General features: G+C 35.8%; 1 protein-coding gene and 1 long non-coding RNA gene across 6 annotated transcripts in view; both read right to left on the bottom strand.

Moving 5' to 3' along the window:
- The window catches only part of LOC118906249, a 64,383-nt gene extending 58,192 nt beyond the window's left edge, over positions 1–6,191 (bottom strand). For both annotated transcript variants that reach the window (XR_005022458.1, XR_005022469.1), the window contains exon 1: positions 5,917–6,191. This is a non-coding gene — a long non-coding RNA (uncharacterized LOC118906249). The remainder of the gene's footprint in view (positions 1–5,916) is intronic.
- Positions 6,192–9,138: 2,947 nt separating this feature from the next.
- LOC118880646 (pancreatic alpha-amylase) overlaps positions 9,139–24,386 on the bottom strand; it is a 35,994-nt gene continuing 20,746 nt past the window's right edge. For 3 of the 4 annotated variants that reach the window (XM_036824395.1, XM_036824404.1, XM_036824388.1), the window contains 10 exons: positions 16,855–17,068; positions 16,345–16,491; positions 15,310–15,507; positions 14,693–14,923; positions 13,803–13,936; positions 12,906–13,028; positions 12,728–12,827; positions 10,952–11,070; positions 10,720–10,845; positions 9,142–9,385 (listed from right to left, as the gene is read on the bottom strand). In XM_036824395.1, the coding sequence (XP_036680290.1) occupies positions 9,196–9,385; positions 10,720–10,845; positions 10,952–11,070; positions 12,728–12,827; positions 12,906–13,028; positions 13,803–13,936; positions 14,693–14,923; positions 15,310–15,507; positions 16,345–16,491; positions 16,855–17,022 (1,536 nt within the window). In that variant the 5' untranslated portion in view covers positions 17,023–17,068 and the 3' untranslated portion in view covers positions 9,142–9,195. Of the gene's footprint in view, positions 9,386–10,719; positions 10,846–10,951; positions 11,071–12,727; positions 12,828–12,905; positions 13,029–13,802; positions 13,937–14,692; positions 14,924–15,309; positions 15,508–16,344; positions 16,492–16,854; positions 17,069–24,386 lie in introns of all 4 variants that reach the window. The other variant, XM_036824414.1, reaches the window with a different exon arrangement.

Genomic DNA, 24,386 nt, shown 5'->3' with positions numbered 1-24,386 from the left:
GTGATTTAATTCAAGATGCAGTGGGGTCCAAAGTCTTAGTTCACATGAATCTGTATAGGCCCTCAAAATGTGGGCCAGATGTCATGTAGGGATTGCCTGCCCCTTGAGAGCTAGAAAGACTTGATAATATCCCCATCCCCACTTACTTTGGAAACCCAAAGCCGCCAAGATTTCTGTTGATGGATGGTAGGGAGGGAATGAGTTTATGTCCCCATGGTCATCTCACAATGTTTTACTGGCTTCTCTAACTCTTTTCCCTCTTCTGTTCCTAATTTTATGTCCTTTCCTAGAAAAAAAAAAAATCCCCTTCTTTCTAGTACAGACCTAGAAAACCACATTTACACTCTTGGGGTCTTGTCTCAGAATCTCACTCTGTCAGTGGTTTTTCAAGATATCTTCTTAAAGGGGACGATTTTATCTATGAGATAATTCAGATGTCAGATACTAAAATAATATATTTTCACCTTCTAATAACTGTCTTATTACTCAACTTCTATGATTTGGGAATTTATTTCTTAGCTGTTTCTTTCTTGGCTCCATGGAAGGCAGGCCTGTTCAAGTACCTTAAATATCATCTTTTTCAGTATCCTGAGACATGTAGAGGAAAATGTCTTTCCCAAGATCACACTGCTATTTAGTATCAGAGCCATACTGCAGCTAAGAGCCTCTGAATTCTCATTCCAGTGTACTTCCTATCACTCCACACTGCACTGATATTCCAAATAAATGCAATCATTATATAGGTAACCTATTGAAAGAATTTTCTCATTTAATCAAATGAGAAACTTTCAAATTACTTAACGAGAAGATTTTAAATTTATATTTTCCTTTGAATATTGAAATTGATAGTAACCACTCCTGGACCAGATATTCTTTGTGACTTTACATTAGAAAAGCAATTACGTATTCTTACAATTTATTGCTCTTTCAAATATGCCATATAGTTCAAAATGCCATGTGGTAATACAATTACTAAATTAATCACTGCTGCAAAGTCAATTTTTATTTATTTACATTTTTAACTCAGACTATAGGCAAATGTAATTTTATAAAATTAAAAAATTAGAGATGTTTAAGTAGAGAGAATTGAAGTAATTAAATGAAATTGACTTGTATCTACTCAATTTATACAAATGCCTTATTTATTTATTTTTTCTAGTCAATATAAGGTTTTATTGGGACAATAAGTAAAACTTGGTGCACATTCATTGTGGCAGGCACTATGCTCTATATATTATGCTGTTTCTGTAACCTCTCTATGAGTTAGCTGTTATTTACAATTATTAGCTAGGAACATGAAGGTGCATGTGGAAAGGTTAAGTAAATTGCCCACAGACACACAATAAAGTAGTAGGAATTGAATTCAGACCCAAATCTATCTCACACTAACACCCACATTTTTACAGATGTGAAAATTGATTCTTTATTCACAATTATCAATATTATTTTACTATCTATATCTATTTGTATGTAGATTATTTTTCAGAGGTTGCATGTTAGTATCTAATGAAGAACTATATTTTTTCAATTACTCACTCATCAGTTAAGTCATTTAAAGCCTATTTTATGTCAAACAGCACGTTTGGTGCTGAAGGTTTAATGTATGCTTAGATGTAAATAAGTATTTGAATAATTATGAAGATTTTTCCTCCTAATATTTTATTAGCTTTTCTCAAATTACATATTTATTAAAATAGATAAAATACTATTAATGCAATAAATTTTGAAAATATTTTTCTAAGCGGTTTGAGATATTTTCCCCCTGGGAATCCTTGCCAGTTCCTCATTTAAATTTTTTCCTCCAAAATCTCTGGAATAATGAGAATGCAGCTTTGCCTGACCTGTAAATGGACTCACTTTCCCAATTATATTGAACATATTTTCTTAGCTTTTTTGACTGTCCGTAACATAATGGTTCATACTCATACAGTATTCATCTTTAAGCAACAAAATCTAGGACAGGATTTTGATAAGAAGGCTATCAAAAGCCTTTTGGAAGGCTTAGGAAAGATATCAAAAAGGATAGGAAGGCTTTTGATAGGAAGGCTCACCCTAATTGGAAATATGTCGGCGTTTTTCTAGGTTACATGTAGTGATGGACTTGATTGCATAAGAGTAGGGACATACCTGACCTAGCAGCATGTAAAGCATTTGCATAACACAGATGATTTAACTCTATGAATATACAATACTCCCAACAAAAATCTTTTTTCTTCTCAAACTAAACCTGCCATTTTTAAAGTTCAAAACATGTATTAAAATCCAGATTTGACTTTAATAATCTAACAAGGATGAACTAAATGATATAAACCTGTTCCAAAATCTAATATGACTTCAATCTAATTTGGTGGAAGACAGAAGATCAAGAGCAACAGACACCTTCTTGGACATACTTTAATTTGTACCTAAACTAGGAGATTTCAGAGAAATCCTTGGTTTGGGGAATGGTCTAGGACCTATACAAGGGAATCCATATTGGCCTGTGCACCTACTTCTATTTCAAAGACAAGATGATGTAAGGTATTATCTGAGACATGTGAGAGAAAGGGAGAATACAAAATCCTTATAAGGATAATTCTAACATACCTTGAAACATTAGTGTCACCACTTTATGGTATGTATGTAAAAAGAAGAGTTGCCTCACCTCTATCCCTGGGTGGCCCACTATATACTCATCCTCAATGCCTCTAACTCTGTGGTAAGCCACTACTCATGTTCTTGCTTGTCATCTTCCAGAATTCTTTCAAAGAATGCTGCTCCTTCCTCTTAAGTGGCAAGAAAGGGGACTGGCCATACTTGCATTTTCCTGCCCTGGACCTTTATCCTCCTGTGTATATGTCAATCATTACTGAAGTTTGGGAGAGATTAGAGTCAAACATAGCCTGGACACAGGTCATTGCCAAAGATTAAGCCCATCTTCAAGTCTACCCTTCTCTAGGAGTGCCTATTTCTTCATAGTGCAGATTCTGTAACACTCATTATCCAACTCTGCCTGCCATGTTGGTCAAGCTGTACAATATATGTGTTCCCATATCTCCAATGTGAAGTGGGACACAGATTACTCGGGATTTTCCAAAGTCTGTTTAACACTGTGGGGAGACTACATCAGGACTGCCTAGGTTTTAACCTGAGATGGATCAGGCAAATTAGTTTATGCTTGTGGCTTCAGAAATAGGAAATAGGAAAAAAAAATTCAAAAAAAACTTGTATTTATATTTTTAAAAAGAAAAACATTGAAATATCCTAATTCAAAACTCAGAACTTTGTTAGAATTTCTTTCATTTATAGAAAATTTAGAATTTTGTTTGTTTCTTTTTAAAAATTATTAGTACAAAAGAGTGTGGATTCCAAATGGTTTCAGTAGTTAGTGACTCTAAAAGTTTGAAACTAGCACTGGCTTTGGCATTCTAATTCGAGTGACCATTGATATTTAGAAATGAATGTGAAATGAAAAGTAAAGTTTCTTTTATTTTTTCTAGGAGCTATCTATTATGAAAGTCTGTCTCTCTGTCTCTCTCCCTCTCTGTGTTATAGATATTATGCCTTGATTTCCAAATTTATAAGATTATAATTTAGTACTATAATGCATCCCTCACATATGCACATTTTCTGTTTCCCATCTTCCCCATATGGTTTTATTAATTAAATCCAAATTTACTGCTTTTAATATTATGTCTATGTAAACATTTTTCATTCTGAGCCAAGCATTATGACATTTTATTTCCTTTCTTAGACAAGAGTTTTTACTTTTCTAAAAGTTATTTATTTATTTTTATTTGCTTGGCATTCTTCAAATATCTACTTATGTTTTCCCAAACTTCCAGCAACTCTCTAAAATGCTTCTCAATAAAATTATTCACGAGGTCAAACCCTTCAACTTTTAAATTTTATTTTTCTAAAAAGACCTTTCTCACAAATTCCACCAATGAACTAACCTCATATTTACTGGTTTATCCATAGCCTGCTGGAGTCCTAATCTCCTGGGACTTTTTTTGTTATTATATTGAGAATTCCCTTAGCCTCTCTTCTGTATAGGATTCTATTTCAGAAATCTTAATTTCCTCTTTCTGGGTTTAATTCCTCCTTTCTGTGAAAAAAGGTATATGGGAGTTAGATGTTTTTAGGTTTTTGCATGTGATAAATATGTATTCTCCCCCACAAATCATGGCTGATGGTACGGCTAGCTACAAAATTCTAAGTTGGAAATCATTTTCCTCAGGATTTTAAAGAATTGTTCTACTGTGCTCAAGCTTTCAGGGTTACTGTTAATAAATTTTCTAAAATAGCTAACATTAATTTAGGAATTCCTATATACCATGTTCTATATTAGCCTATTTATTCCTCATAACAAAGTTATGAAAAAGTAATATTATCCATAAAGATAGTTGAGGAAATTGAGGTCCAAAGAAATTGAAAAGCTTGTCTCAGATTACTTAGCAAATAAATTTTACAGTCAAAATCTGAATCTACACTCTATTGACTCTCTTGTACTGGCACTCTGGTGCTAATCTAATTTTGATCCACCATATGTAAACTAGTCATTTTCTTTCTCTGGAAGTTTTTAGCATCACTTTTTTCCCTTTGATTTTCTGAAATATTACAATATGCATTGCTTTTAACATTTCCAATTTTAATCTATATACTCATATCCTTGAGCTCATAATTGGCTCTTTCCTGTTTTCCATATAGTCTCTTCAAAAAATCTTTATAATTTGATATTTAAACTCCTGGAATAATCCTCTAATTTTTTAACCTATTCTATTTTATTTTCTGTCTCTTGCCATTTTCCTCTATTTTCTGGAAGGTTTCCTGAATTTTACATTTCAAATTTTCTATTGAATATTTATTGCAGTTAGCACATTTTATTTTCAGGAATCCAATTCATGTGTATAAATATATTTCCATTTCTTTTTTATGTGTCCTAAAACATTCTAGAATTTTTATAGTATCAATTTCCACCTTTGTTAGGTTTATTCTTAGGTACCTTATAGTTTTGTTGTTGTTGTAAATTATGTTTTTTAAATTACTTTTTCTAGTTATGTTTGGTGGTTTTCAAGAATGCCATTGATTTTGTACTGCTGTTTTTTATTTATATTCATTTTCTTCTTTTACAATTACTTAGCATGGGCCATATATAGTTTCCTTCTTGATTATTAAGCATTTTATTATTAGTAAGTCTCTTAATCCAACAAAAGCTTTGTATGTGTATGCTGGGGTTTGGTGGCTGTGTGAATTGGGACAGCTTCATTTTGGGTACATTGTCTCAGAACACTTTTTCATCAATTCATCTGTGTCTGCTCTAAGATCATATATTTTCTTTGTAGTACCTTTGCCTGTTTCTCAACATCTTTTCAGAATGAGCAGAAAATCTATATGGCTCCTTATGAAACTTATTATGTTATAGATTTCCTTTATGGTATTAGAGAGTGTATTTTATTCCCCCAAGCTAACATGTAGAATTGGATTATCAAATCAGACAAAAGTGAATCAGAGATCCTATTCCGGCATCAAACTTTCATAATAATTTCAAGAATACAGTCAATCAAGATGTTCAGATAAAACAGAGAAAGGCCTGAGATATCAACAGCAGCACCTCAGGTCCCATTTTCCTGCATTGGACGTTAGTATCTGGCTCAGAACAATAGATCAGGTTTCTAAATAAGGTTCATGGGGTTACCTCAGACAACAAGAGCAGTTAAGGTATAAAACATTTCCATTTATGTCTCAGAGAACTGTATAACTTACAAGATATACACCATACCGCATAGATTCTAGGTTATATTTATTATAGGTAACCCTGAGCCAGGAACACTCTATAAAGGGCATTTCAGAGATAAAGTTTCTTCCCCCAGCAAATATCAGTAGTCCCTTTTCCCAGAAGTCCAGCTGACAAGGAGATTAGACAAGGTCACCTACCTTCTATTCTTTCTCTCAGGGCATCTGACGGTAAACAGAGTGAATAGATTGCAGGTTAACTGCTTTAGTTACTTCTTTACACTCCCAAAAGGATTCTGTACAACTATCAAACTGATCATCAAATATGTTCCTTGCTAATACTTGCAACTCTTACTAACTTCTTCTGGAAAATATTGGTTTTCGTTGTGACTTTTAGAGTTTGTGTATAGTTCCAAGGCTCACCACATCCTGATAGCTCACTGTTCAAATAAACAAGTCTTTAATTAGATCTTTAAGGTCAGAGACCTCCGTATTTCTAAGAGGTTTGGCCATGCTCAAAGTCTGTTGGTACTATTTCCTCTCTAGAAGAGTCCAAATTCCACTCTGTTGAATTTTCATGCTGGTCCTTATTGTTTATCATTTGGGCTGACAATCTCATAGTTTTATTAGAGATGAAGGGGATTATGCCCTATAATTTTTGTTCTTGTTATTTTCTCTTTTCATTAAGGAGGAGGTTGGAATGGAGATAACTTTACTCTGTAATCTTCAAACATAAGAAAATGAAACTTTTTTTAAAGACCTTCTACTGCTATAACTAAAATGTCTGTGATTTGAAGAAGTTTCCTAAAACAAGATTTACTTCAAACTCACGTGTTTGACTTTTTGTGAAAGAATCAGTTTTATAAATTCTAGAATTAACGAGGATCCTATATAAACTTTGAAAATACGCAAAAAGTTTTTGAAAAGCAAATGGTTAAATTTTGTGATAATTGTTTTTGGATTCTGAAAGTATATAATTGATACTGGTGAATGTAAGAGTAAATAAAGGAAAAACAGAACTAAAATTTAGACTCACTTTCAACTACTTTAAATCAGTACCTAGAGTGTCAAATTTTATCTGCAGCAATAAAGAATTTAATTTAAAGAATACACTGAAAGTATACTCTATGGTGCTGCTTTTTCCTATATTTTGGATTAGCCTTTTATATTTTGAATTAATAAGAGAATCAGATGCAAAATTCTCTGACGGTATAGGTAATTATTGACCAGTTTCCACTAAATGATAGGTCGAAAGAGTAAAGGCCACACCTTATCTTTTTACCTCTCATACTTTAGCATTTTATCTTGCTCATGATAGTTAGTTTTCAAATGGGTGTGCCCTGTACTTCTATCAATAATGTGATGAAAATATTTAAACAATATTCTTTTATTGCCACTTTTCCAATTAATTAATATATGTCAATAAAAATGTTGGCACTTTTTTCATAAGCACCATCTCATTTATTTCTAAGGTCTCCAAAGATTCTTTTCAATGAGTTAAAAGAGCACAAAATATTCTCTACTGGAAGGAGAATAGCAAATCTTCAGCAAAATAACATTTGTCAAAAAAAAAGATATATCTCTCATCAAAAAATCTACAAACAATAAATGCTGGAGAGGGTGTGGAGAAAAGGGAACCCTCTTGCACTATGTGTGGGAATGCAAATTGATACAGCCACTATGGAGAAGAGTATGGAGGTTCCTTAAAAAACTAAAATTAGAACTAACATATGACCCAGCAATCCCACTACTGGGCATATACCCTAAGGAAACCATAATTCAAAAAGGGACATGCACCACAATGTTCACTGCAGCACTATTTACAATAGCCAGGACAAGGAAGCAACCTAAATGCCCATCAACAGATGAATGGATAAAGATGTGGCACATATATACAATGGAATATTACTCAGCCATAAAAAGAAATGAAACTGAACTATTTGTAGTGAGGTGGATGGACCTAGAGTCTGTCATACAGATTGAAGTAAGTCAGAAAGAGAAGAACAAATACCATATGCTGACACATATATATGGAATCTAAAAAAAATAAAAAAGGTTCTGATGAGCCTAGGGGCAGGACAGGAATAAAGACGCAGATGTAGAGAATGGACTTGAGGACAAGGGGAGGAGGAAGGGTAAGCTGGGACGAAGTGAGAGAGTAGCATTGACATATATACCCTACCAAATGTAAAATAGATAGCTAGTGGGAAGCAGCTGCATAGCACAGGGAGATCAGCTCAGTGCTTTGTGACCACCTAGAGGGGCGGGATAGGGAGGGTGGGAGGGAGACACAAGAGGGAGGGGATATGGGGATATATGTATACATGTGGCTGATTCACTTTGTTGTTCAGCGGAGACTGGAACAGCATTGTGAGGCAATTATACTACAATAAAGATGTTTAAAAAAAAAGACATATCTCAGTCAAATTAAATTACAGAGAGTATTGACATTGATAGAATAAAAATTCCTAAGATAGAACTGGGCAGAATTCCTAAAGTAACACCCAGTTCTTACAAAATCTACCACTAGGAAACAGAGGTTTCATTTTATATCTCATTGTACCTGCACCAAGGAACCTTCTTTAGCAAAGTCCCAACATGCCTCTTCAATTTCAATACGACATTTTATTCTGAAGTTAATAGATAATAATACGTACAACCATAGAATATCAGCTAAATCAAGACACTAAATATAGAGAAGGTAATACTGTAGCTTCTGTTCTATTAGGACATAAGAACAGGACCCAAATCTGACCAGATGTAAGATCTTTAGACTCATTCAATCCAGTACTGCATGGCAGAGCATGGAGCAAGCCTCTCAGAGATGGTGTTGTACCAGAACAACCTTCCTGACTTAGTTTTCCTCCCTCACAGAATCAATTTGGTTAAGAGAGGAAACCAAAGTCATACAACAGCATCATGTGAAAGCCATTGGAAAGAGAATGAAAAAAAGAATATAGAGAATGTAGGAGGAGATTCCTGTGAGCTCCAGATAATTATTATAGACTACATAATATGTTTCTTTTAGTTTTTAACTTATTAAACATGAAATGGCCTTTATATTGTGAAAAGCACCCAAGTGTTATGACTTTGTATGGGAATCATCATTAAATCAGCTGCCCCTAACTAATTGTTAGAAACACCCTATGTAAGAAATACAGACATATATTAGAGATACATAGCTGGGCAAATGGTGTTAATGGCAACAAACATGTTTTTCAACATGGTTTTCTGAATTCTTAGAAATGCCTTTGACAAAAAGGTTAATGACAATCTTCTAAAACACAACAAAACGTTGATTGTAATGATATTATAATTATTTAAGTATACGTGTTTTTTTATGCCTTTCTGAGTTTTTCAAGTTGGTTACTTATTAGAGCTTTAACCAAAAATTAATGAATTATGAGAAGTTATAGGTTACATATATATAAGAACAGAAACACCTTTTATTTCTCTGTGTGTACGTATTTAATTCAAACTTTATAATTTAGATTCAGCATGAATCACAATAAACGGATCTTCAGCAGAGTTACTAATAGAAAAATTAGCATTGCCATCGCCGGAAACATAGATTTTAATTCCTGTACAATCGTTACCAATTTTATCTCCAGAAATGACATCACAATATGTACCAGCAGGAAGACCAGTTTGCAAAGTTGAATATAATGCCCTGTAAAATAAAATTTAAGATTTCACCACAATTAAAAGCAAGAATACAGACTATCTCTAAAACAAAGAGTTTAACTTTGTGCTGTAGAACTCTAAGCAGTCAAGGTCTCAATGAAAATAAAATCTAAATACAAAGGCCTCCCCAGTGGCTGTAAGTAGTTTTCTTAGGGCCAACAATATTCTTATAGAAGAGAAGACTTAGGCGTAACCTAGTCAAGAGTAAATATTATTAAAAAAAAAAAAAAAAAGGTTGAAGAGTATCAGTGAAGATTTGGTTGAATTGGCTCCCTTAGAGAAAATTGATTCCTGTGGTAAACACACACATTTTAAATTTGTCTTCATCTGAACTTAAGAAAATAGTGATTACTGTCAAGAATTTAAATATGATTATTTCTTTAAAAAACCTTTTTTTTTTCAAGAGGGTCAAATAAATTTGGGCTGGAGATAAAAATAATCTCACATTTCTATGAAGAAGTATATGGTTTTAAAATACAAAGCTGTCCCATATATTTATTTTGACTCTCCCATCTACAAAAGACAGAAATTAAAGGACAGGCAATGGAGTCTTGGGGAAGAAAGAGATACACTTTATTTATTTTTTGTCAGTAAAATATAATTTGGGCTAGAGTGAGCTAAGCATGAGTGGAAGTTAGCCTTGGACAAAGGTATTTCAACTGCCTGCAAAGAGGTCTTCTGAGCTATAGTTCTCTGTGTGAGGGAATCAGTATACTTGAGACAGAGAATATAAGTGTCACAAATGAAAAGCCAGTAATGAGATGTTTCAGAACTAAAACTAAAAAATCTCCTGAGTTCAATCAATGACCATAACATATATGTTCTTTATATATATATATATATATGTATGCTTTATAAAGTATTATTTGTCACAGAAAGACAGGACAGTGAAAAAAGAAGACCAAAGAACTAGATACCAGGGTAGGTGAAAAAAAAGAGACAGAAAAAAAGATATTTCCATCCTGAGGCAGTATTTTTCCATTATTTATTTTAAAAGTCCTAGAAGACAGTCTTCTAGGGATTTCACAACCTTTATATTATGTGAATATTTATGTGAGGTGTATATGTTAGCATATATATGTGCATCATATCTGCCCATGATATGCACAAGTGTACAAAAAATAACTCTACTTAGAAGAGAAAGCCCTTATAAAGAGAGGAGATCAAAAGAATAAGAGTCATCATCATTTTTCTGCTGATCACTATGTTTTCTTAATCTGCTGACTAAAGGATTTTTCAGATATGAAAGAAGTAAATGAACAGGAAAAGAATAAACCAAGAACATGTTGGTACAATTATTTCTAATTGATGTCTACTTACCAGTCATCATTGTTAAAGACAATGAATCCTCTGTTTCCTCTTCCAAAAGCTACTTGGTTGCTACCATTATCCCACCAGTTTGTTAAAGGTTGGCCATCAACTACATTACGGAACACAACCATGTTCCTGAACACAAAATAACATAGGAAATGCTGATGAATATGTCAACAGTTTAGAACAAAATGTTAAGAAACTGTATTATTAGAGGATATCTCTAAATAAGTATTCCTACCTTATTTGACGCCATCGATGTTCACAGATCCAGTCATTGCCACAAGTAGTATCTGGATTAATAGTAACTTCTTTAATGACTCCATTATTATTTGGTGGCCCAATCCAATCATTAACATCCTCAATTAACAAAACTATATTAATACATTTTAAAAGCTCACATTATTAACATTACATGTGTCCTTATTCAGTCCACCAAACCCAGTCTGTCCCTTATGTGTCTCTGTATTGTCTTCATTGAGAATCCAACTTGTTTCGTATTTTTACTGAATTTATCTTCCCCCTAACTTCCCATTCTCTAGTGCCATATTTCAAACAAGGCTATGATTCTCTTACCCTCTCATTTTCTTTGCAAGGAATTGCAATGACTTCTTAATATCACTCTAGGTAGTGCAATGTCACTGAAATGGCAAGGCCTTTAGTGTCAGAAGCAGCAGGACTAAAAGATAGGTTATATTAGTACTAGCTACAAAAACTTAGTTAATATACAAAACTTCGGTGCCTGCTTTTCCTCTTCAGTAAAGTGAAGATATTACTTAGTGGCTATAAAAATTAAACGAGGTATGTAAAAATGCTTTCCACATGATAATTGCTAAATAAATATTAGTTTCTTTCATTCTTCTTTGTTAAATAAATGTACTAATCAAAGCATCACAATATCCCTTACTAAATTGACCAAATTTTTAATATTGTGGTTTCTGATTGGTACTTTCAAAGATAATCATAGGAAAAAACAGATTATGTCTAGGAAGGTTATAAAGGTCTGTCTTAAATCCTGTTGTATGATGAATAGTGGACAAAATTAAGAGTTGTTAGCATGCACAAGTCCTGGAGAAGTCTTGGAAATGTTATGGGAAAAGGGGAAATGGACATACGCCATGACTCTGGCCATCAGAAATAAGACCAGTTAGTGGTAATTACAAGAAGTTGGCTCAATATAAAGGGACATCTTCTAAATATTAAGGCTATCTAACAATAGAATGAGTTGCTGTACAAAGTAGTGGACTTCTCAATTTGAAAATAATCTACTAGAAACTAGATAAATATCTATCTGGTTTGCAGCAAAGAGAATTTTCTACTTCAGGTATGAAGTTGCTGTATGATGTTGTATTTGAAATCTTCAGTTTGAAAACTGTCCACTAACTTACCAAATATATTCTTTAATAATCTTATTTCTCAGTTTTTTTTTAATTATTACTCAGATTATTGTCTTTACCATACCGCCCCAATTTTTTTCATCTTCAACATTCCCAGCAGAGTCAGCAAATGTCTCTTCTTTAACACATATACTTTCTTTCCTGTTATACCATACTTTCCCTATTGAACCTAGGTCCAATTGGATCATCTCTTTGCTTCCCAAAAAACTTCTCTTAAAAGTATTTAACAAATATGTATATTGCTCGTACTGTAGTGCATGTACTGTTTTAATTTTTTTGAAGTGTTAATTTGTAATCATCATATCAACTCTATGAAATAGGTACTTATGAGAAATACATATTTTACTCACTGTATCCTATTTTTAAGTGTGTTTTGTTTTCTTTGGTGAGGGGCTACCTTTGTCATATTTTGAAATAGCTTACATACTCTTTGTCCATAGAGATCATTAATTTTAATTTTTTTAATATCCACTGCATTGTTAAAAGAGTCCTGCATCAGGTGTACACTTAATAAATATTTGATACAAAAAATACCGAATGTAATAGCATCATGTGAAATTAAAACAAAATTAACCTCTTTTTCTTGAGGAAAAGACATTTTGGACAATACCAAAACTTACTTGTCCATTTTCAAAATGTCTTGGCCAACGGTAGCTTGACATTACTCGTGTAAATCCGTAGGGATGAGCGAGCATAAATCCAACTCCCATTTTGTACAGTCTATAACATTATAGAGGAAAATAATATTTTTACTATCAGTAAACTGTAGGTTTAAAAATGGGGAACTTTGTTTCTTACCTAGGGTCCCAGAATGTAAGAATAGATGCTCCCCCAGCTCCATGCCCTCGCTGATTGTCATGGTTATCAACAAAGACAAGTGCTCTGTCAGAAGGCATGAAACCCCAGCCTTCTCCCCAGTTCCTATTTAAAAAGAAAAAAAAAATCTTAAAAGCACCTATATGTATTCTTTTACAATAGCTTTAGAGTAACCTACATGTGTATTTCGTTCAGAATAGCACCCTCTAATGAAATTCTCTAATTAAATGATTATTCTGTAGGGCTTTCAAAATATAAACTATATAGATATATTATCTACAAATTCATTTCATGCATGTATATATGTAGGAATTACTTGACTTATATTCATGTTACAGGTATAAGATTTTTGTTATAAAAGTTATTTTAGAAGTTTCACTGAATTATAATTTAGATGGACTGCAGAAGGTTCAACATTATTATCATTTTATACACAATGGCAAACTGTTTTTAAATAAGGCTTCAATATTATATTGTTATAATATAAATATTTTAATATTTGAAATTAATTAATTGATTAATATATGTAAATTCTACAGTACGGCCACATTGTAGGGACTTCATAAAGTACAGAATCATTTTAACAATAACCTGGCCTGCACAATTTATGTGCAAACATTAATCAAATCTAGTAGAGACGTATAATACCAGGATTAAAATCTCTATGTGATGTTTTGGGTCTCTAAAATTACTTCCTCGTGATTGCCGTTCTAAATAATGATGATCATTTGGCGTTTGGGGAACTCTGACACTTGCTATTAGTAAATGAATCCTTGGATGTTGTCTAAATAAGAAGGCTTAAAGAGGAAAATTCATGTTGGGGTAATATCACAAATAAATCTGTGAAATACTTCAAAGGATCAATTGTATTTCACTTACTTTAAGTAAGACATCTTCTCTCCATTCCACTTGCGCAGAACTGTGCCTAGTTTTGCACCATATTTAAATTCTGTCACACGGCCATTTCCAAAGTACTCACTGCTTTTAATTGGCTCACCACCCAGATCAATTACCTAGTAGAAATCAAGAAGAAAATATCGCTTTAAATAAGAGCTGAAAAGAATTTTAACTAACGAGTTACTATTATATAGAAAATAACTTTATACTATTTATGTTATGTGAAATGCCCCAAATGCTTGTTTATGTTAAGATTCTTATTTTCCTTTGTTAAAATCTATGCTACAATATTAAAAGTAACATGACAAAGTAACCTGTTGTCCTGTGAGAATGCTGACCTAATTTAGTCTTGCACATAAATGATAAGAATAGCTCACACTTACAGAGCACTTAATATCCAGCTGGCAATATTTCTAAGTGCTTGCTAAATATTACCTCTTTAATTTTCCAAAGAAAACAAAGACATAACCATTATCATTATTCCTTTCGATAAACTTTGAAAAAATTATTGCTCAGAGAGGTTAATCAATTTGCCTAAACAGACACAGCTAACAGCGCTATAGCCAAGAATTTAAGTCACATAGCCTGGCTCAAGACAACAACTATATTCTTATCTGTCTTCTATAATGGTCTCTGGGGAGATGATACATGACACAGAGATTTTTGGCAGCCTAAAAAAATTCTCGGCACTTGCATAAAAAAGCTCCTGTGATAGAGTCAGATGTGCTGTCTCTGAATCAAAGGAGTTTAAGGAACACTCCTCCGTATACATGAGTCAGCCACTAACCTACAGAAATTGCACTTTTAATGAAATCTGCCATTTACTTTCTGATGAATCTTTGTTTTATCTGCACATATATGTATTGATGTACCTCCTGGTAAATGAAAGGTTTACTTCCTGCAGGGAACCATCTTGTGTTTAGATTATGCAGTTTATCCAAAATCGCCTTCATGTCTCCAGGCCACATGTGCTTAGAAGCATCAATTCTGAACCCTGCTACACCAATGTCAATGAGACGGTTCAGATATTCAGCAATCGTGAAGCGCACATAATCTTTCTCCAGTGCAAGATCAAGAAGACCAACCAGACGACAATCTCGGACCTATTGAGGTAAAAAATGTTGTGACTGGTACATAAGCATCATCTTTGCCTGAGAATCCATTTGATTATTCATTCATTTATTCATTAATAGATATTTCTATAGTGCCTTCTTTGCATTGGTCTCTGGGGATACTGACATTCTAATATGGACATACCTTTGAAACATTTTCTAGTATAAAAATGGAGAATGTAGGAAATACAGTGGATGAGCTTTTTCATTGTGAACAATTTAATTGGGAAAAATGTTTTAAATATCGATTTGAGATTCTTTGTTTGAACAGTCAGGCTTGGAATCCTGTTCTAAGGGATCTCAACTAATATTTAAAATGAGATCAATAAGTTACATGTGGATAATAAAAGGCATAGGCAGCTCCTTTTGCTAATTACCTGAGAAGCATCATTATAGCTCTCAATGTCTCCACTTCCAGTTTTACATTTATCACCATTAAACTCCCAACCAGAGTATGGGACTGCTGGAAAATCCTCAGTTCCAGGGTTGAAGTAACTCCTACAAGTACTGCTCGTTCCTTCAGCCACACCATTTCCACACATATGATTAATTATAGCATCCACGTAAATACGGACCTGAAAGGCAAAATTTCTATTTCAATGGGACCTAGAGAGAGGTAGAAATTTATAATAGTATTAACTTGAGTTTACAGCACATTAATAACACTCCAAAATATTTCTTTGTTATTTTATAACTTACCTTCCTAGAAGAGCAACAGTCAAATGTTAAAGGAAATCATTGTGAACTAAAGCCCTACATGCATTCTAGCCACTTGGTGGAATATTTACATATATGACAAATTAAGAGAACCCAAAACTACCATAACTGTGAAAAAATGCAAAGGCCTTTTTTTGGCGGGGAGGGGCAGGAGAAAAGAATCAGATTAGGCAGGAGAGATGATTGGTTTTTGCAATTTCCATGGGTCATCCTAGGAAATAAAAAGCCAGTTTCTACTATCTATTTAGGATCAGTAGGTATTGTCTCTTGTTATGCTCCTCATCAAAGAGAAAATAATTATTTACCATCAAAGAACCTATGGGAAGAAAGGCCCAGGACTTATGGGTGGAGACACAAGTCACATAAAAGTAACAGCCAATACTGTAACTGGAATTTCCAATTCCTAACTGGAAAAGTGTTCCCCAGAAATGCATGCAGCCAGGAGGGTTAAAAGTTGGTATTTTGCTGTATGAGTAAGTTCGTGGCCTTAAACTTTTACTTACATCTTCTTTAGTGCATAAATAAATATTTACAAAAGCTGAACATAAGGTAACAATTACATTTTAATTTATGGCTAAAGCATGAAGTAAAATTTTAAAATATATGAAAATCGTTGTGCTTGAAAGGAACAGGAGGCAAGAGAGAGAAATCCTTTTTCTATATAATACTTTTAAAGGGAAATTTAATTCACTTACACCAACGTTGTTACATCTAGTCACCATGTCTTTGAATTCATCCTCATTTCCTGATCTTGTACATAACTTGTAGCTAACTGGTTGGTATCTTTCCCACCAGGGTCTTGAAGGGTTATTAATTACCGCATTTTCATTGGGTGGGGAAACCTACAAATAAAACAACAGTAGTAAGTATCAAATTACAGCTTACTTTGTATCACTGAATATTCTAGAAACGACTCAAGAGTCTAAAATTGTTTCTGAATCTTTGTATTTGCAGCCACGTTCCTTGACAACCATTAGAAAATATTAACTTCACATTGGAAATGTCCTACTGAAAAAAAATATTGTATTAGAAATAAAACATGAAGTTGCCAACAATTTCAAATTTTTTTCTTCCTCAGAAAACTGTTTTACTTAGAGTACTTATTTGTGAAGTAAAATGTTGTCCCAGCTTCACAGACACAGAGCATAATACCATTTACTCTAAGCACAGCGAAGTCTGCAATTTATACTGTGAACAATGCCCACCTGAACACCTCCAAATCCTTTGGGAGCTAAGTATCGCTCACATTCAAGAGCAATATCAACCCAGCGCCACTCAAACAGATGGACAATAGATGTCCGTCCAGATTCGGTATTTGGGGCATACTGAGCCCAGCAGAATCCAATGGCTGAAAGCAATAGAAAGAACTTCATTTCGCTTTCAAGCTGTCAGTGTTCTTTCCAGCAACTATTTATACTCCTGTAAGAAGCATATTTTACAATGTAAATGTTAACATGAATAAACACTTAGAGCACAAACCATTTACTCATAATCTGAAAAGAACTATCGATAATAATGTTAAACAGGTGAAGAACAGCCATAAAATCTCCCAGGAATGACACCTAAATGACCTTTTAGAACAATGTTTTCCTTTTTGAGGGAATATTAACCATTTTTAAACATCTGGCATTTTATATATCTATATGTATATAAAAGGTCCGTAATCATGTATTATTTAACTAGGATTCGATCATATTTCTGAAGTCCTTCACTAAGAGAAGGAGATTAACAATTAGGGCCAACTGAATTCACAGTGAAAATTTTGCCTGAACTATCTATTGCAAACATTTGTAATGTTTCAATTTCAAAAAGAAACAGAATATTCAATTCAGTTCTGGTTTCACCTTCAAAGAAAATTTGTAGTTATTTCAATTTCTGGATTAAGATTTAAGAAACTATTTGGGGAGAGAAGATGGCGGAAGAGTAAGACGCGGAGATCACCTTCCTTCCCACAGATACAGTAGAAATACATCTACACGTGGAACTGCTCCTACAGAACACCCACTGAACGCTGGCAGAAAACGTCCGACCTCCAAAAAGGCAAGAAACTCCCCCTGTACTTGGGTAGGGCAAAAGAAAAAAGAAATAACAGAGACAAAAGAATAGGGACGGCACCTGCACCAGTGGGAGGGAGCTGTGAAGGAGGAAAGATTTCCACGCACTAGGAAGCCCCTTCGTGGGCAGAGACTGTGGGTGGCAGAGGGGGGAAGCTTCGGAGCCACGGAGGAGAGCGCAGCCACAGGGGTGCGGAGGGCAAAGCGGAGAGGTTCCCGCACGGAGGAGCGGTGCGGACCAGCACTCACCAGCCCGAGAGGCTTGTCTGCTCACCCGCCGGGGCGGGCGGGGCTGGGAGCTGAGGCGCAGCTTCGGTCGGATCGCAGGGAGAGGACTGGGGCTGGCACCGTGAACACAGCCTGAAGGGGTTAGCACACCACAGCTGGCTGGGAGGGAGACCAGGAAAAAGTCTGCAGCTGCCGAAGAGGCAAGAGACTTTTTCTTGCCTCTGTTTCGCGGCGCGCAAGGAGAGGCGATTCAGAGCACCGCCTAAACGAACTTCAGAGGCTGGCGCGAGCCGCGGCGATCAGCGCGGACCCCAGAGACGGGCGTGAGACGCTGGGGCTGCTGCTGCCGCCTCCAAAAAGCCTGTGTGCGAGCACAGGTCACTCTCCACACCGCCCCTCCCGGTAGCCTGTGCAGCCCGCCACCGCCAGGCTCCCGTGATCCGGGGACAACTTCCCCGGGAGAAAGCACTGCGCGCCTCAGGCTGGTGCAACGTCACGCCGGCCTCTGTCGCCGCAGTCTCGCCCCGCCTCCTCTGTACCCCTCCCTTCCCGCGGCCTGGGTGAGCCAGAGCACCCAAAGCAACTGCTCCCTTAACCCCGCCCTGTCTGGGCAGGGAATAGACGCCCTCAGGCGACCTACACGCAGAGGCGGGTCCAAATCCAAAGCTGAACCCCAGGAGCTGTGCGAACAGGGAAGAGAAGGGGAAATCTCTCCCAGCAGCCTCAGAAGCAGCGGATTAAAACTCCACAAACAACTTGATGTGCCTGCATCTGTTGAATACCTGAATAGACAACGAATCATCCCAAATTCAGGAGGTGGACTTTGGGAGCAGGATATATTAATTTTTCCCCTTTTCTTTTTTTTTGTGAGTGTATATGTATATGCTTCTGGGTGAGATTTTGTCTGTATAGCTTTGCTTTACAATAGTTTTATTTTACTTCACTATATTATAGCCTCTTTCTTTCTTTCTTTCTTTCTTTCTATTTTTTCTCCCTTTTACTCTGAGCCGTGCGGACGAAAGGCTCTCGGTGCTCCAGCCAGGCATCAGGGCCGTGCCTCTGAGGTGGGAGAGCCAACTTCAGGACACTGGTCCACAAGAGACCTCCCAGCTCCACGTAACACCAAACGGCAAAAATCTCTCAGAGATCTCCATCTCAACATCAAGACCCAGCTTCACTCAATGACCAGCAAGCTACAGTGCTGGACACCCTATGCCAAACAACTAGCAAGACAGGAACACAGCCCCATCCATTAGCAGAGAGGCTGCCTAAGATCATAATAAGGCCACAGACACCCCAAAATACACCACCAGACATGGACGTGCCCACCAGAAAGACAAGATCCAGCCTCATCCACCAGAACAGAGCCACTAGACCCCTCCACCAGGAAGCCTACACAACCCACTGAACCAACCTTAGCCACTGGGGACAGATACCAAAAACAACGGGAACTACAAACCTGCAGCCTGTGAAAAGGAGACCCCAAACACAGTAAGATAAGCAAAATGAGACGACAGAAAAACACACAGCAGATGAAGGAGCAGGGTCAAAACACACCAGACTTAACAAATGAAGAGGAAATAGGTAGTCTACCTGAAAAAGAATTCAGAATAATGATAGTAAGGATGATCCAAAATCTTGGAAATAGAATAGACAAAATGCAAGAAACATTTAACAAGGACGTAGAAGAACTAAAGAGGAACCAAGCAATGATGAAAAACACAATAAATGAAATTAAAAATACTCTAGATGGGATCAATAGCAGAATAACTGAGGCAGAAGAAAGGATAAGTGACCTGGAAGACAAAATGGTGGAAATAACTACTACAGAGCAGGATAAAGAAAAAAGAATGAAAAGAACTGAGGACAGTCTCAGAGACCTCTGGGACAACATTAAACGCACCAACATTCGAATTATAGGGGTCCCAGAAGAAGAAGAGAAAAAGAAAGGGACTGAGAAAATATTTGAAGAGATTATAGTTGAAAACTTCCCTAATATGGGAAAGGAAATAGTTAATCAAGTCCTGGAAGCACAGAGAGTCCCATACAGGATAAACCCAAGGAGAAACACGCCAAGACACATATTAATCAAACTGTCAAAAATTAAATATAAGGAAAACATATTAAAGGCAGCAAGGGAAAAACAACAAATAACACACAAGGGAATCCCCATAAGGTTAACATCTGATCTTTCAGCAGAAACTCTGCAAGCCAGAAAGGAGTGGCAGGATATACTTAAAGTGATGAAGGAGAAAAACCTACAACCAAGATTATTCTACCCAGCAAGGATCTCATTCAGATTCGATGGAGAAATTAAAACCTTTACAGACAAGCAAAAGCTGAGAGAGTTCAGCACCACCAAACCAGCTTTACAACAAAGGCTAAAGGAACTTCTCTAGGCAAGAAACACAAGAGAAGGAAAACACCTACAATAACAAACCCAAAACATTTAAGAAAATGGGAATAGGAACATACATATCGATAATTACCTTGAATGTAAATGGACTAAATGCTCCCACCAAAAGACACAGGCTGGCTGGATGGATACAAAAACAAGACCCATATATATGCTGTCTACAAGAGACCCACTTCAGACCTAGAGACACATACAGACTGAAAGTGAGGGGATGGAAAAAGATATTCCATGCAAATGGAAATCAAAAGAAAGCTGGAGTAGCAATTCTCATATCAGACAAAATAGACTTTAAAATAAAGACTATTACAAGAGATAAAGAAGGACACTATATAATGATCAAGGGATCGATCCAAGAGGAAGGTATAACAATTGTAAATATTTATGCACCCAACATAGGAGCACCTCAATACATAAGGCAAATACTAACAGCCATAAAAGGGGAAATTGACAGCAACACAATCATAGTAGGGGACTTTAACACCCCACTTGCACCAATGGACAGATCATCCAAAATGAAAATAAATAAGGAAACACAAGCTTTAAATGATACATTAAACAAGATGGACTTAATTGATATTTATAGGACATTCCACCCAAAAGCAACAGAATACACATTTTTCTCAAGTGCTCATGGAACATTCTCCAGGATAGATCATATCTTGGGTCACAAATCAAGCCTTGGTAAATTTAAGAAAATTGAAATCGTATCAAGTATCTTTTCCGACCACAACGCTATGAGACTAGATATCAATTACAGGAAAAGATCTGTAAAAAATACAAACACATGGAGGCTACACAATACATTACTTAATAACGAAGTGATTACTGAAGAAATCAAAGGGGAAATCAAAAAATACCTAGAAACAAATGACAATGGAGATACGACGACCCAAAACCTATGGGACGCAGCAAAAGCAGTGCTAAGAGGGAAGTTTATAGCAATACAAGCCTACCTCAAGAAACAGGAAACATCTCGAATAAACAACCTAACCTTGCACCTAAAGCAATTAGAGAAAGAAGAACAAAAAAACCCCAAAGCCAGCAGAAGGAAAGAAATTATAAAGATCAGGTCAGAAATAAATGAAAAAGAAATGAAGGAAACAATAGCAAAAATCAATGAAACTAAAAGCTGGTTCTTTGAGAAGATAAACAAAATTGATAAACCATTAGCCAGACTCATCAAGAGAAAAAGGGAGAAGACTCAGATCAATAGAATTAGAAATGAAAAAGGAGAAGTAACCACTGACACTGCAGAAATACAAAAGATCATGAGAGATTACTACAAGCAACTCTATGCCAATACAATGGACAACCTGGAAGAAATGGACAGATTCTTAGAAATGCACAAACTGCCGAGACTGAACCAGGAAGAAATAGAAAATATGAACAGACCAATCACAAGCACTGAAATTGAAACTGTGATTAAAAATCTTCCAAAAAACAAAAGCCCAGGACCAGATGGCTTCACAGGCTAATTCTATCAAACATTTAGAGAAGAGCTAACACCTATCCTTCTCAAACTCTTCCAAAATATTGCAGAGGGAGGAACACTCCCAAACTCATTCTACGAGGCCACCATCACCCTGATACCAAAACCAGACAAAGATGTCACAAAGAAAGAAAACTACAGGCCAATATCACTGATGAACATAGATGCAAAAATCCTCAACAAAATACTAGCAAACAGAATCCAACAGCACATTAAAAGGATCATACACCATGATCAAGTGGGGTTTATCCCAGGAATGCAAGGATTCTTCAATATACGCAAATCAATCAACGTGATACACCATATTAACAAATTGAAGGAGAAAAACCATATGATCATCTCAATAGATGCAGAGAAAGCTTTCGACAAAATTCAACACCCATTTATGATAAAAGCCCTGCAGAAAGTAGGCATAGAGGGAACTTTCCTCAACATAATAAAGGCCATATATGACAAACCCACAGCCAACATTGTCCTCAATGGTGAAAAACTGAAACCATTTCCACTAAGATCAGGAACAAGACAAGGTTGCCCACTCTCACCACTATTATTCAACATAGTTTTGGAAGTGTTAGCCACAGCAATCAGAGAAGAAAAAGAAATAAAAGGAATCCAAATCGGAAAAGAAGAAGTAAAGCTGTCACTGTTTGCAGATGACATGATACTATACATAGAGAATCCTAAAGATGCTACCAGAAAACTCCTAGAGCTAATCAATGAATTTGGTAAAGTAGCAGGATACAAAATTAATGCACAGAAATCTCTTGCATTTCTATACACTAATGATGAAAAATCTGAAAGTGAAATTAAGAAAACACTCCCATTTACCATTGCAACAAAAAGAATAAAATATCTAGGAATAAACCTACCTAAGGAGACAAAAGACCTGTATGCAGAAAATTATAAGACACTGATGAAAGAAATTAAAGATGATACAAATAGATGGAGAGATATACCATGTTCCTGGATTGTAAGAATCAACATTGTGAAAATGACTCTACTACCCAAAGCAATCTACAGATTCAATGCAATCCCTATCAAACTACCACTGGCATTTTTCACAGAACTAGAACAAAAAATTTCACAATTTGTATGGAAACACAAAAGACCCCGAATAGCCAAAGCAATCTTGAGAACGAAAAATGGAGCTGGGGGAATCAGGCTCCCTGACTTCAGACTATATTACAAAGCTTCAGTAATCAAGACAGTTTGGTACTGGCACAAAAACAGAAATATAGATCAATGGAACAGGATAGAAAGCCCAGAGATAAACCCACACACATATGGTCACCTTATCTTTGATAAAGGAGGCAAGCATATACAGTGGAGAAAAGACAGCCTCTTCAATAAGTGGTGCTGGGAAAATTGGACAGGTACATGTAAAAGTATGAAATTAGAACACTCCCTGACACCATGCACAGAAATAAACTCAAAATGGATTAAAGACCTAAGTGTAAGGGCAGACACTATCAAACTCTTAGAGGAAAACATAGGCAGAACACTCTATGACATACATCACAGCAAGATTCTTTTTGACCCAGCTCCCAGAGAAATGGAAATAAGAACACAAATAAACAAATGGGACCTAATGAAACTTAAAAGCTTTTGCACAGCAAAGGAAACCATAAACAAGACCAAAAGACAACCATCAGAATGGGAGAAAATATTTGCAAATGAAGCAACTGACAAAGGATTAATCTCCAAGATTTACAAGCAGCTCATGCAGCTCAATAACAAAAAAACGAACAACCCAATCCAAAAATGGGCAGAAGACCTAAATAGACATTTCTCCAAAGAAGATATACAGATGGCCTACAGACACATGAAAGAATGCTCAACATCATTAATCATTAGAGAAATGCAAATCAAAACTACAATGAGATATCATCTCACACCGGTCAGAATGGCCATCATCAAAAAATCTAGAAACAATAAATGCTGGAGAGGGTGTGGAGGAAAGGGAACACTCTTGCACTGTTGGTGGGAATGTAAATTGATACAGCCACTATGGAGAACAGTATGGAGGTTCCTTAAAAAACTACAAATAGAACTACCATATGACCCAGCAATCCCAATACTGGGCATATACCCTGAGAAAACCATAGGTCAAAAAGAGTCATGTACCAAAATGTTCATTGCAGCTCTATTTACAATAGCCAGGACATGGAAGCAACCTAAATGTCCATCGACAGATGAATGGATAAAGAAGATGTGGCACATATATACAATGGAATATTACTCAGCCATAAAAAGAAATGAAATGGAGGTATTTGTAATGAGGTGGATGGAGTTAGAGTCTGTCATACAGAGTGAAGTAAGTCAGAAAGAGAAAAACAAATACAGTATGCTAACACATATATATGGAATCTAAGGGGAAAAAAAAAAAAAAAGGCCACGAAGAACCTAGTGGCAAGATGGGAATAAAGACACAGACCTACTAGAGAATGGACTTGAGGATATGGGGAGGGGGTGGGGTGAGATGTGACAGGGTAAGAGAGTGTCATGGACATATATACACTACCAAATGTAAAACAGATAACTAGTGGGAAG

Source organism: Balaenoptera musculus, chromosome 1 (genome assembly GCF_009873245.2).
Source record: "Balaenoptera musculus isolate JJ_BM4_2016_0621 chromosome 1, mBalMus1.pri.v3, whole genome shotgun sequence".
Taxonomy (NCBI): domain Eukaryota; kingdom Metazoa; phylum Chordata; class Mammalia; order Artiodactyla; family Balaenopteridae; genus Balaenoptera; species Balaenoptera musculus.
The sequence above is the reverse complement of the archived record's forward strand: the minus strand, read 5'-3'. Positions and strand labels throughout refer to the sequence as shown.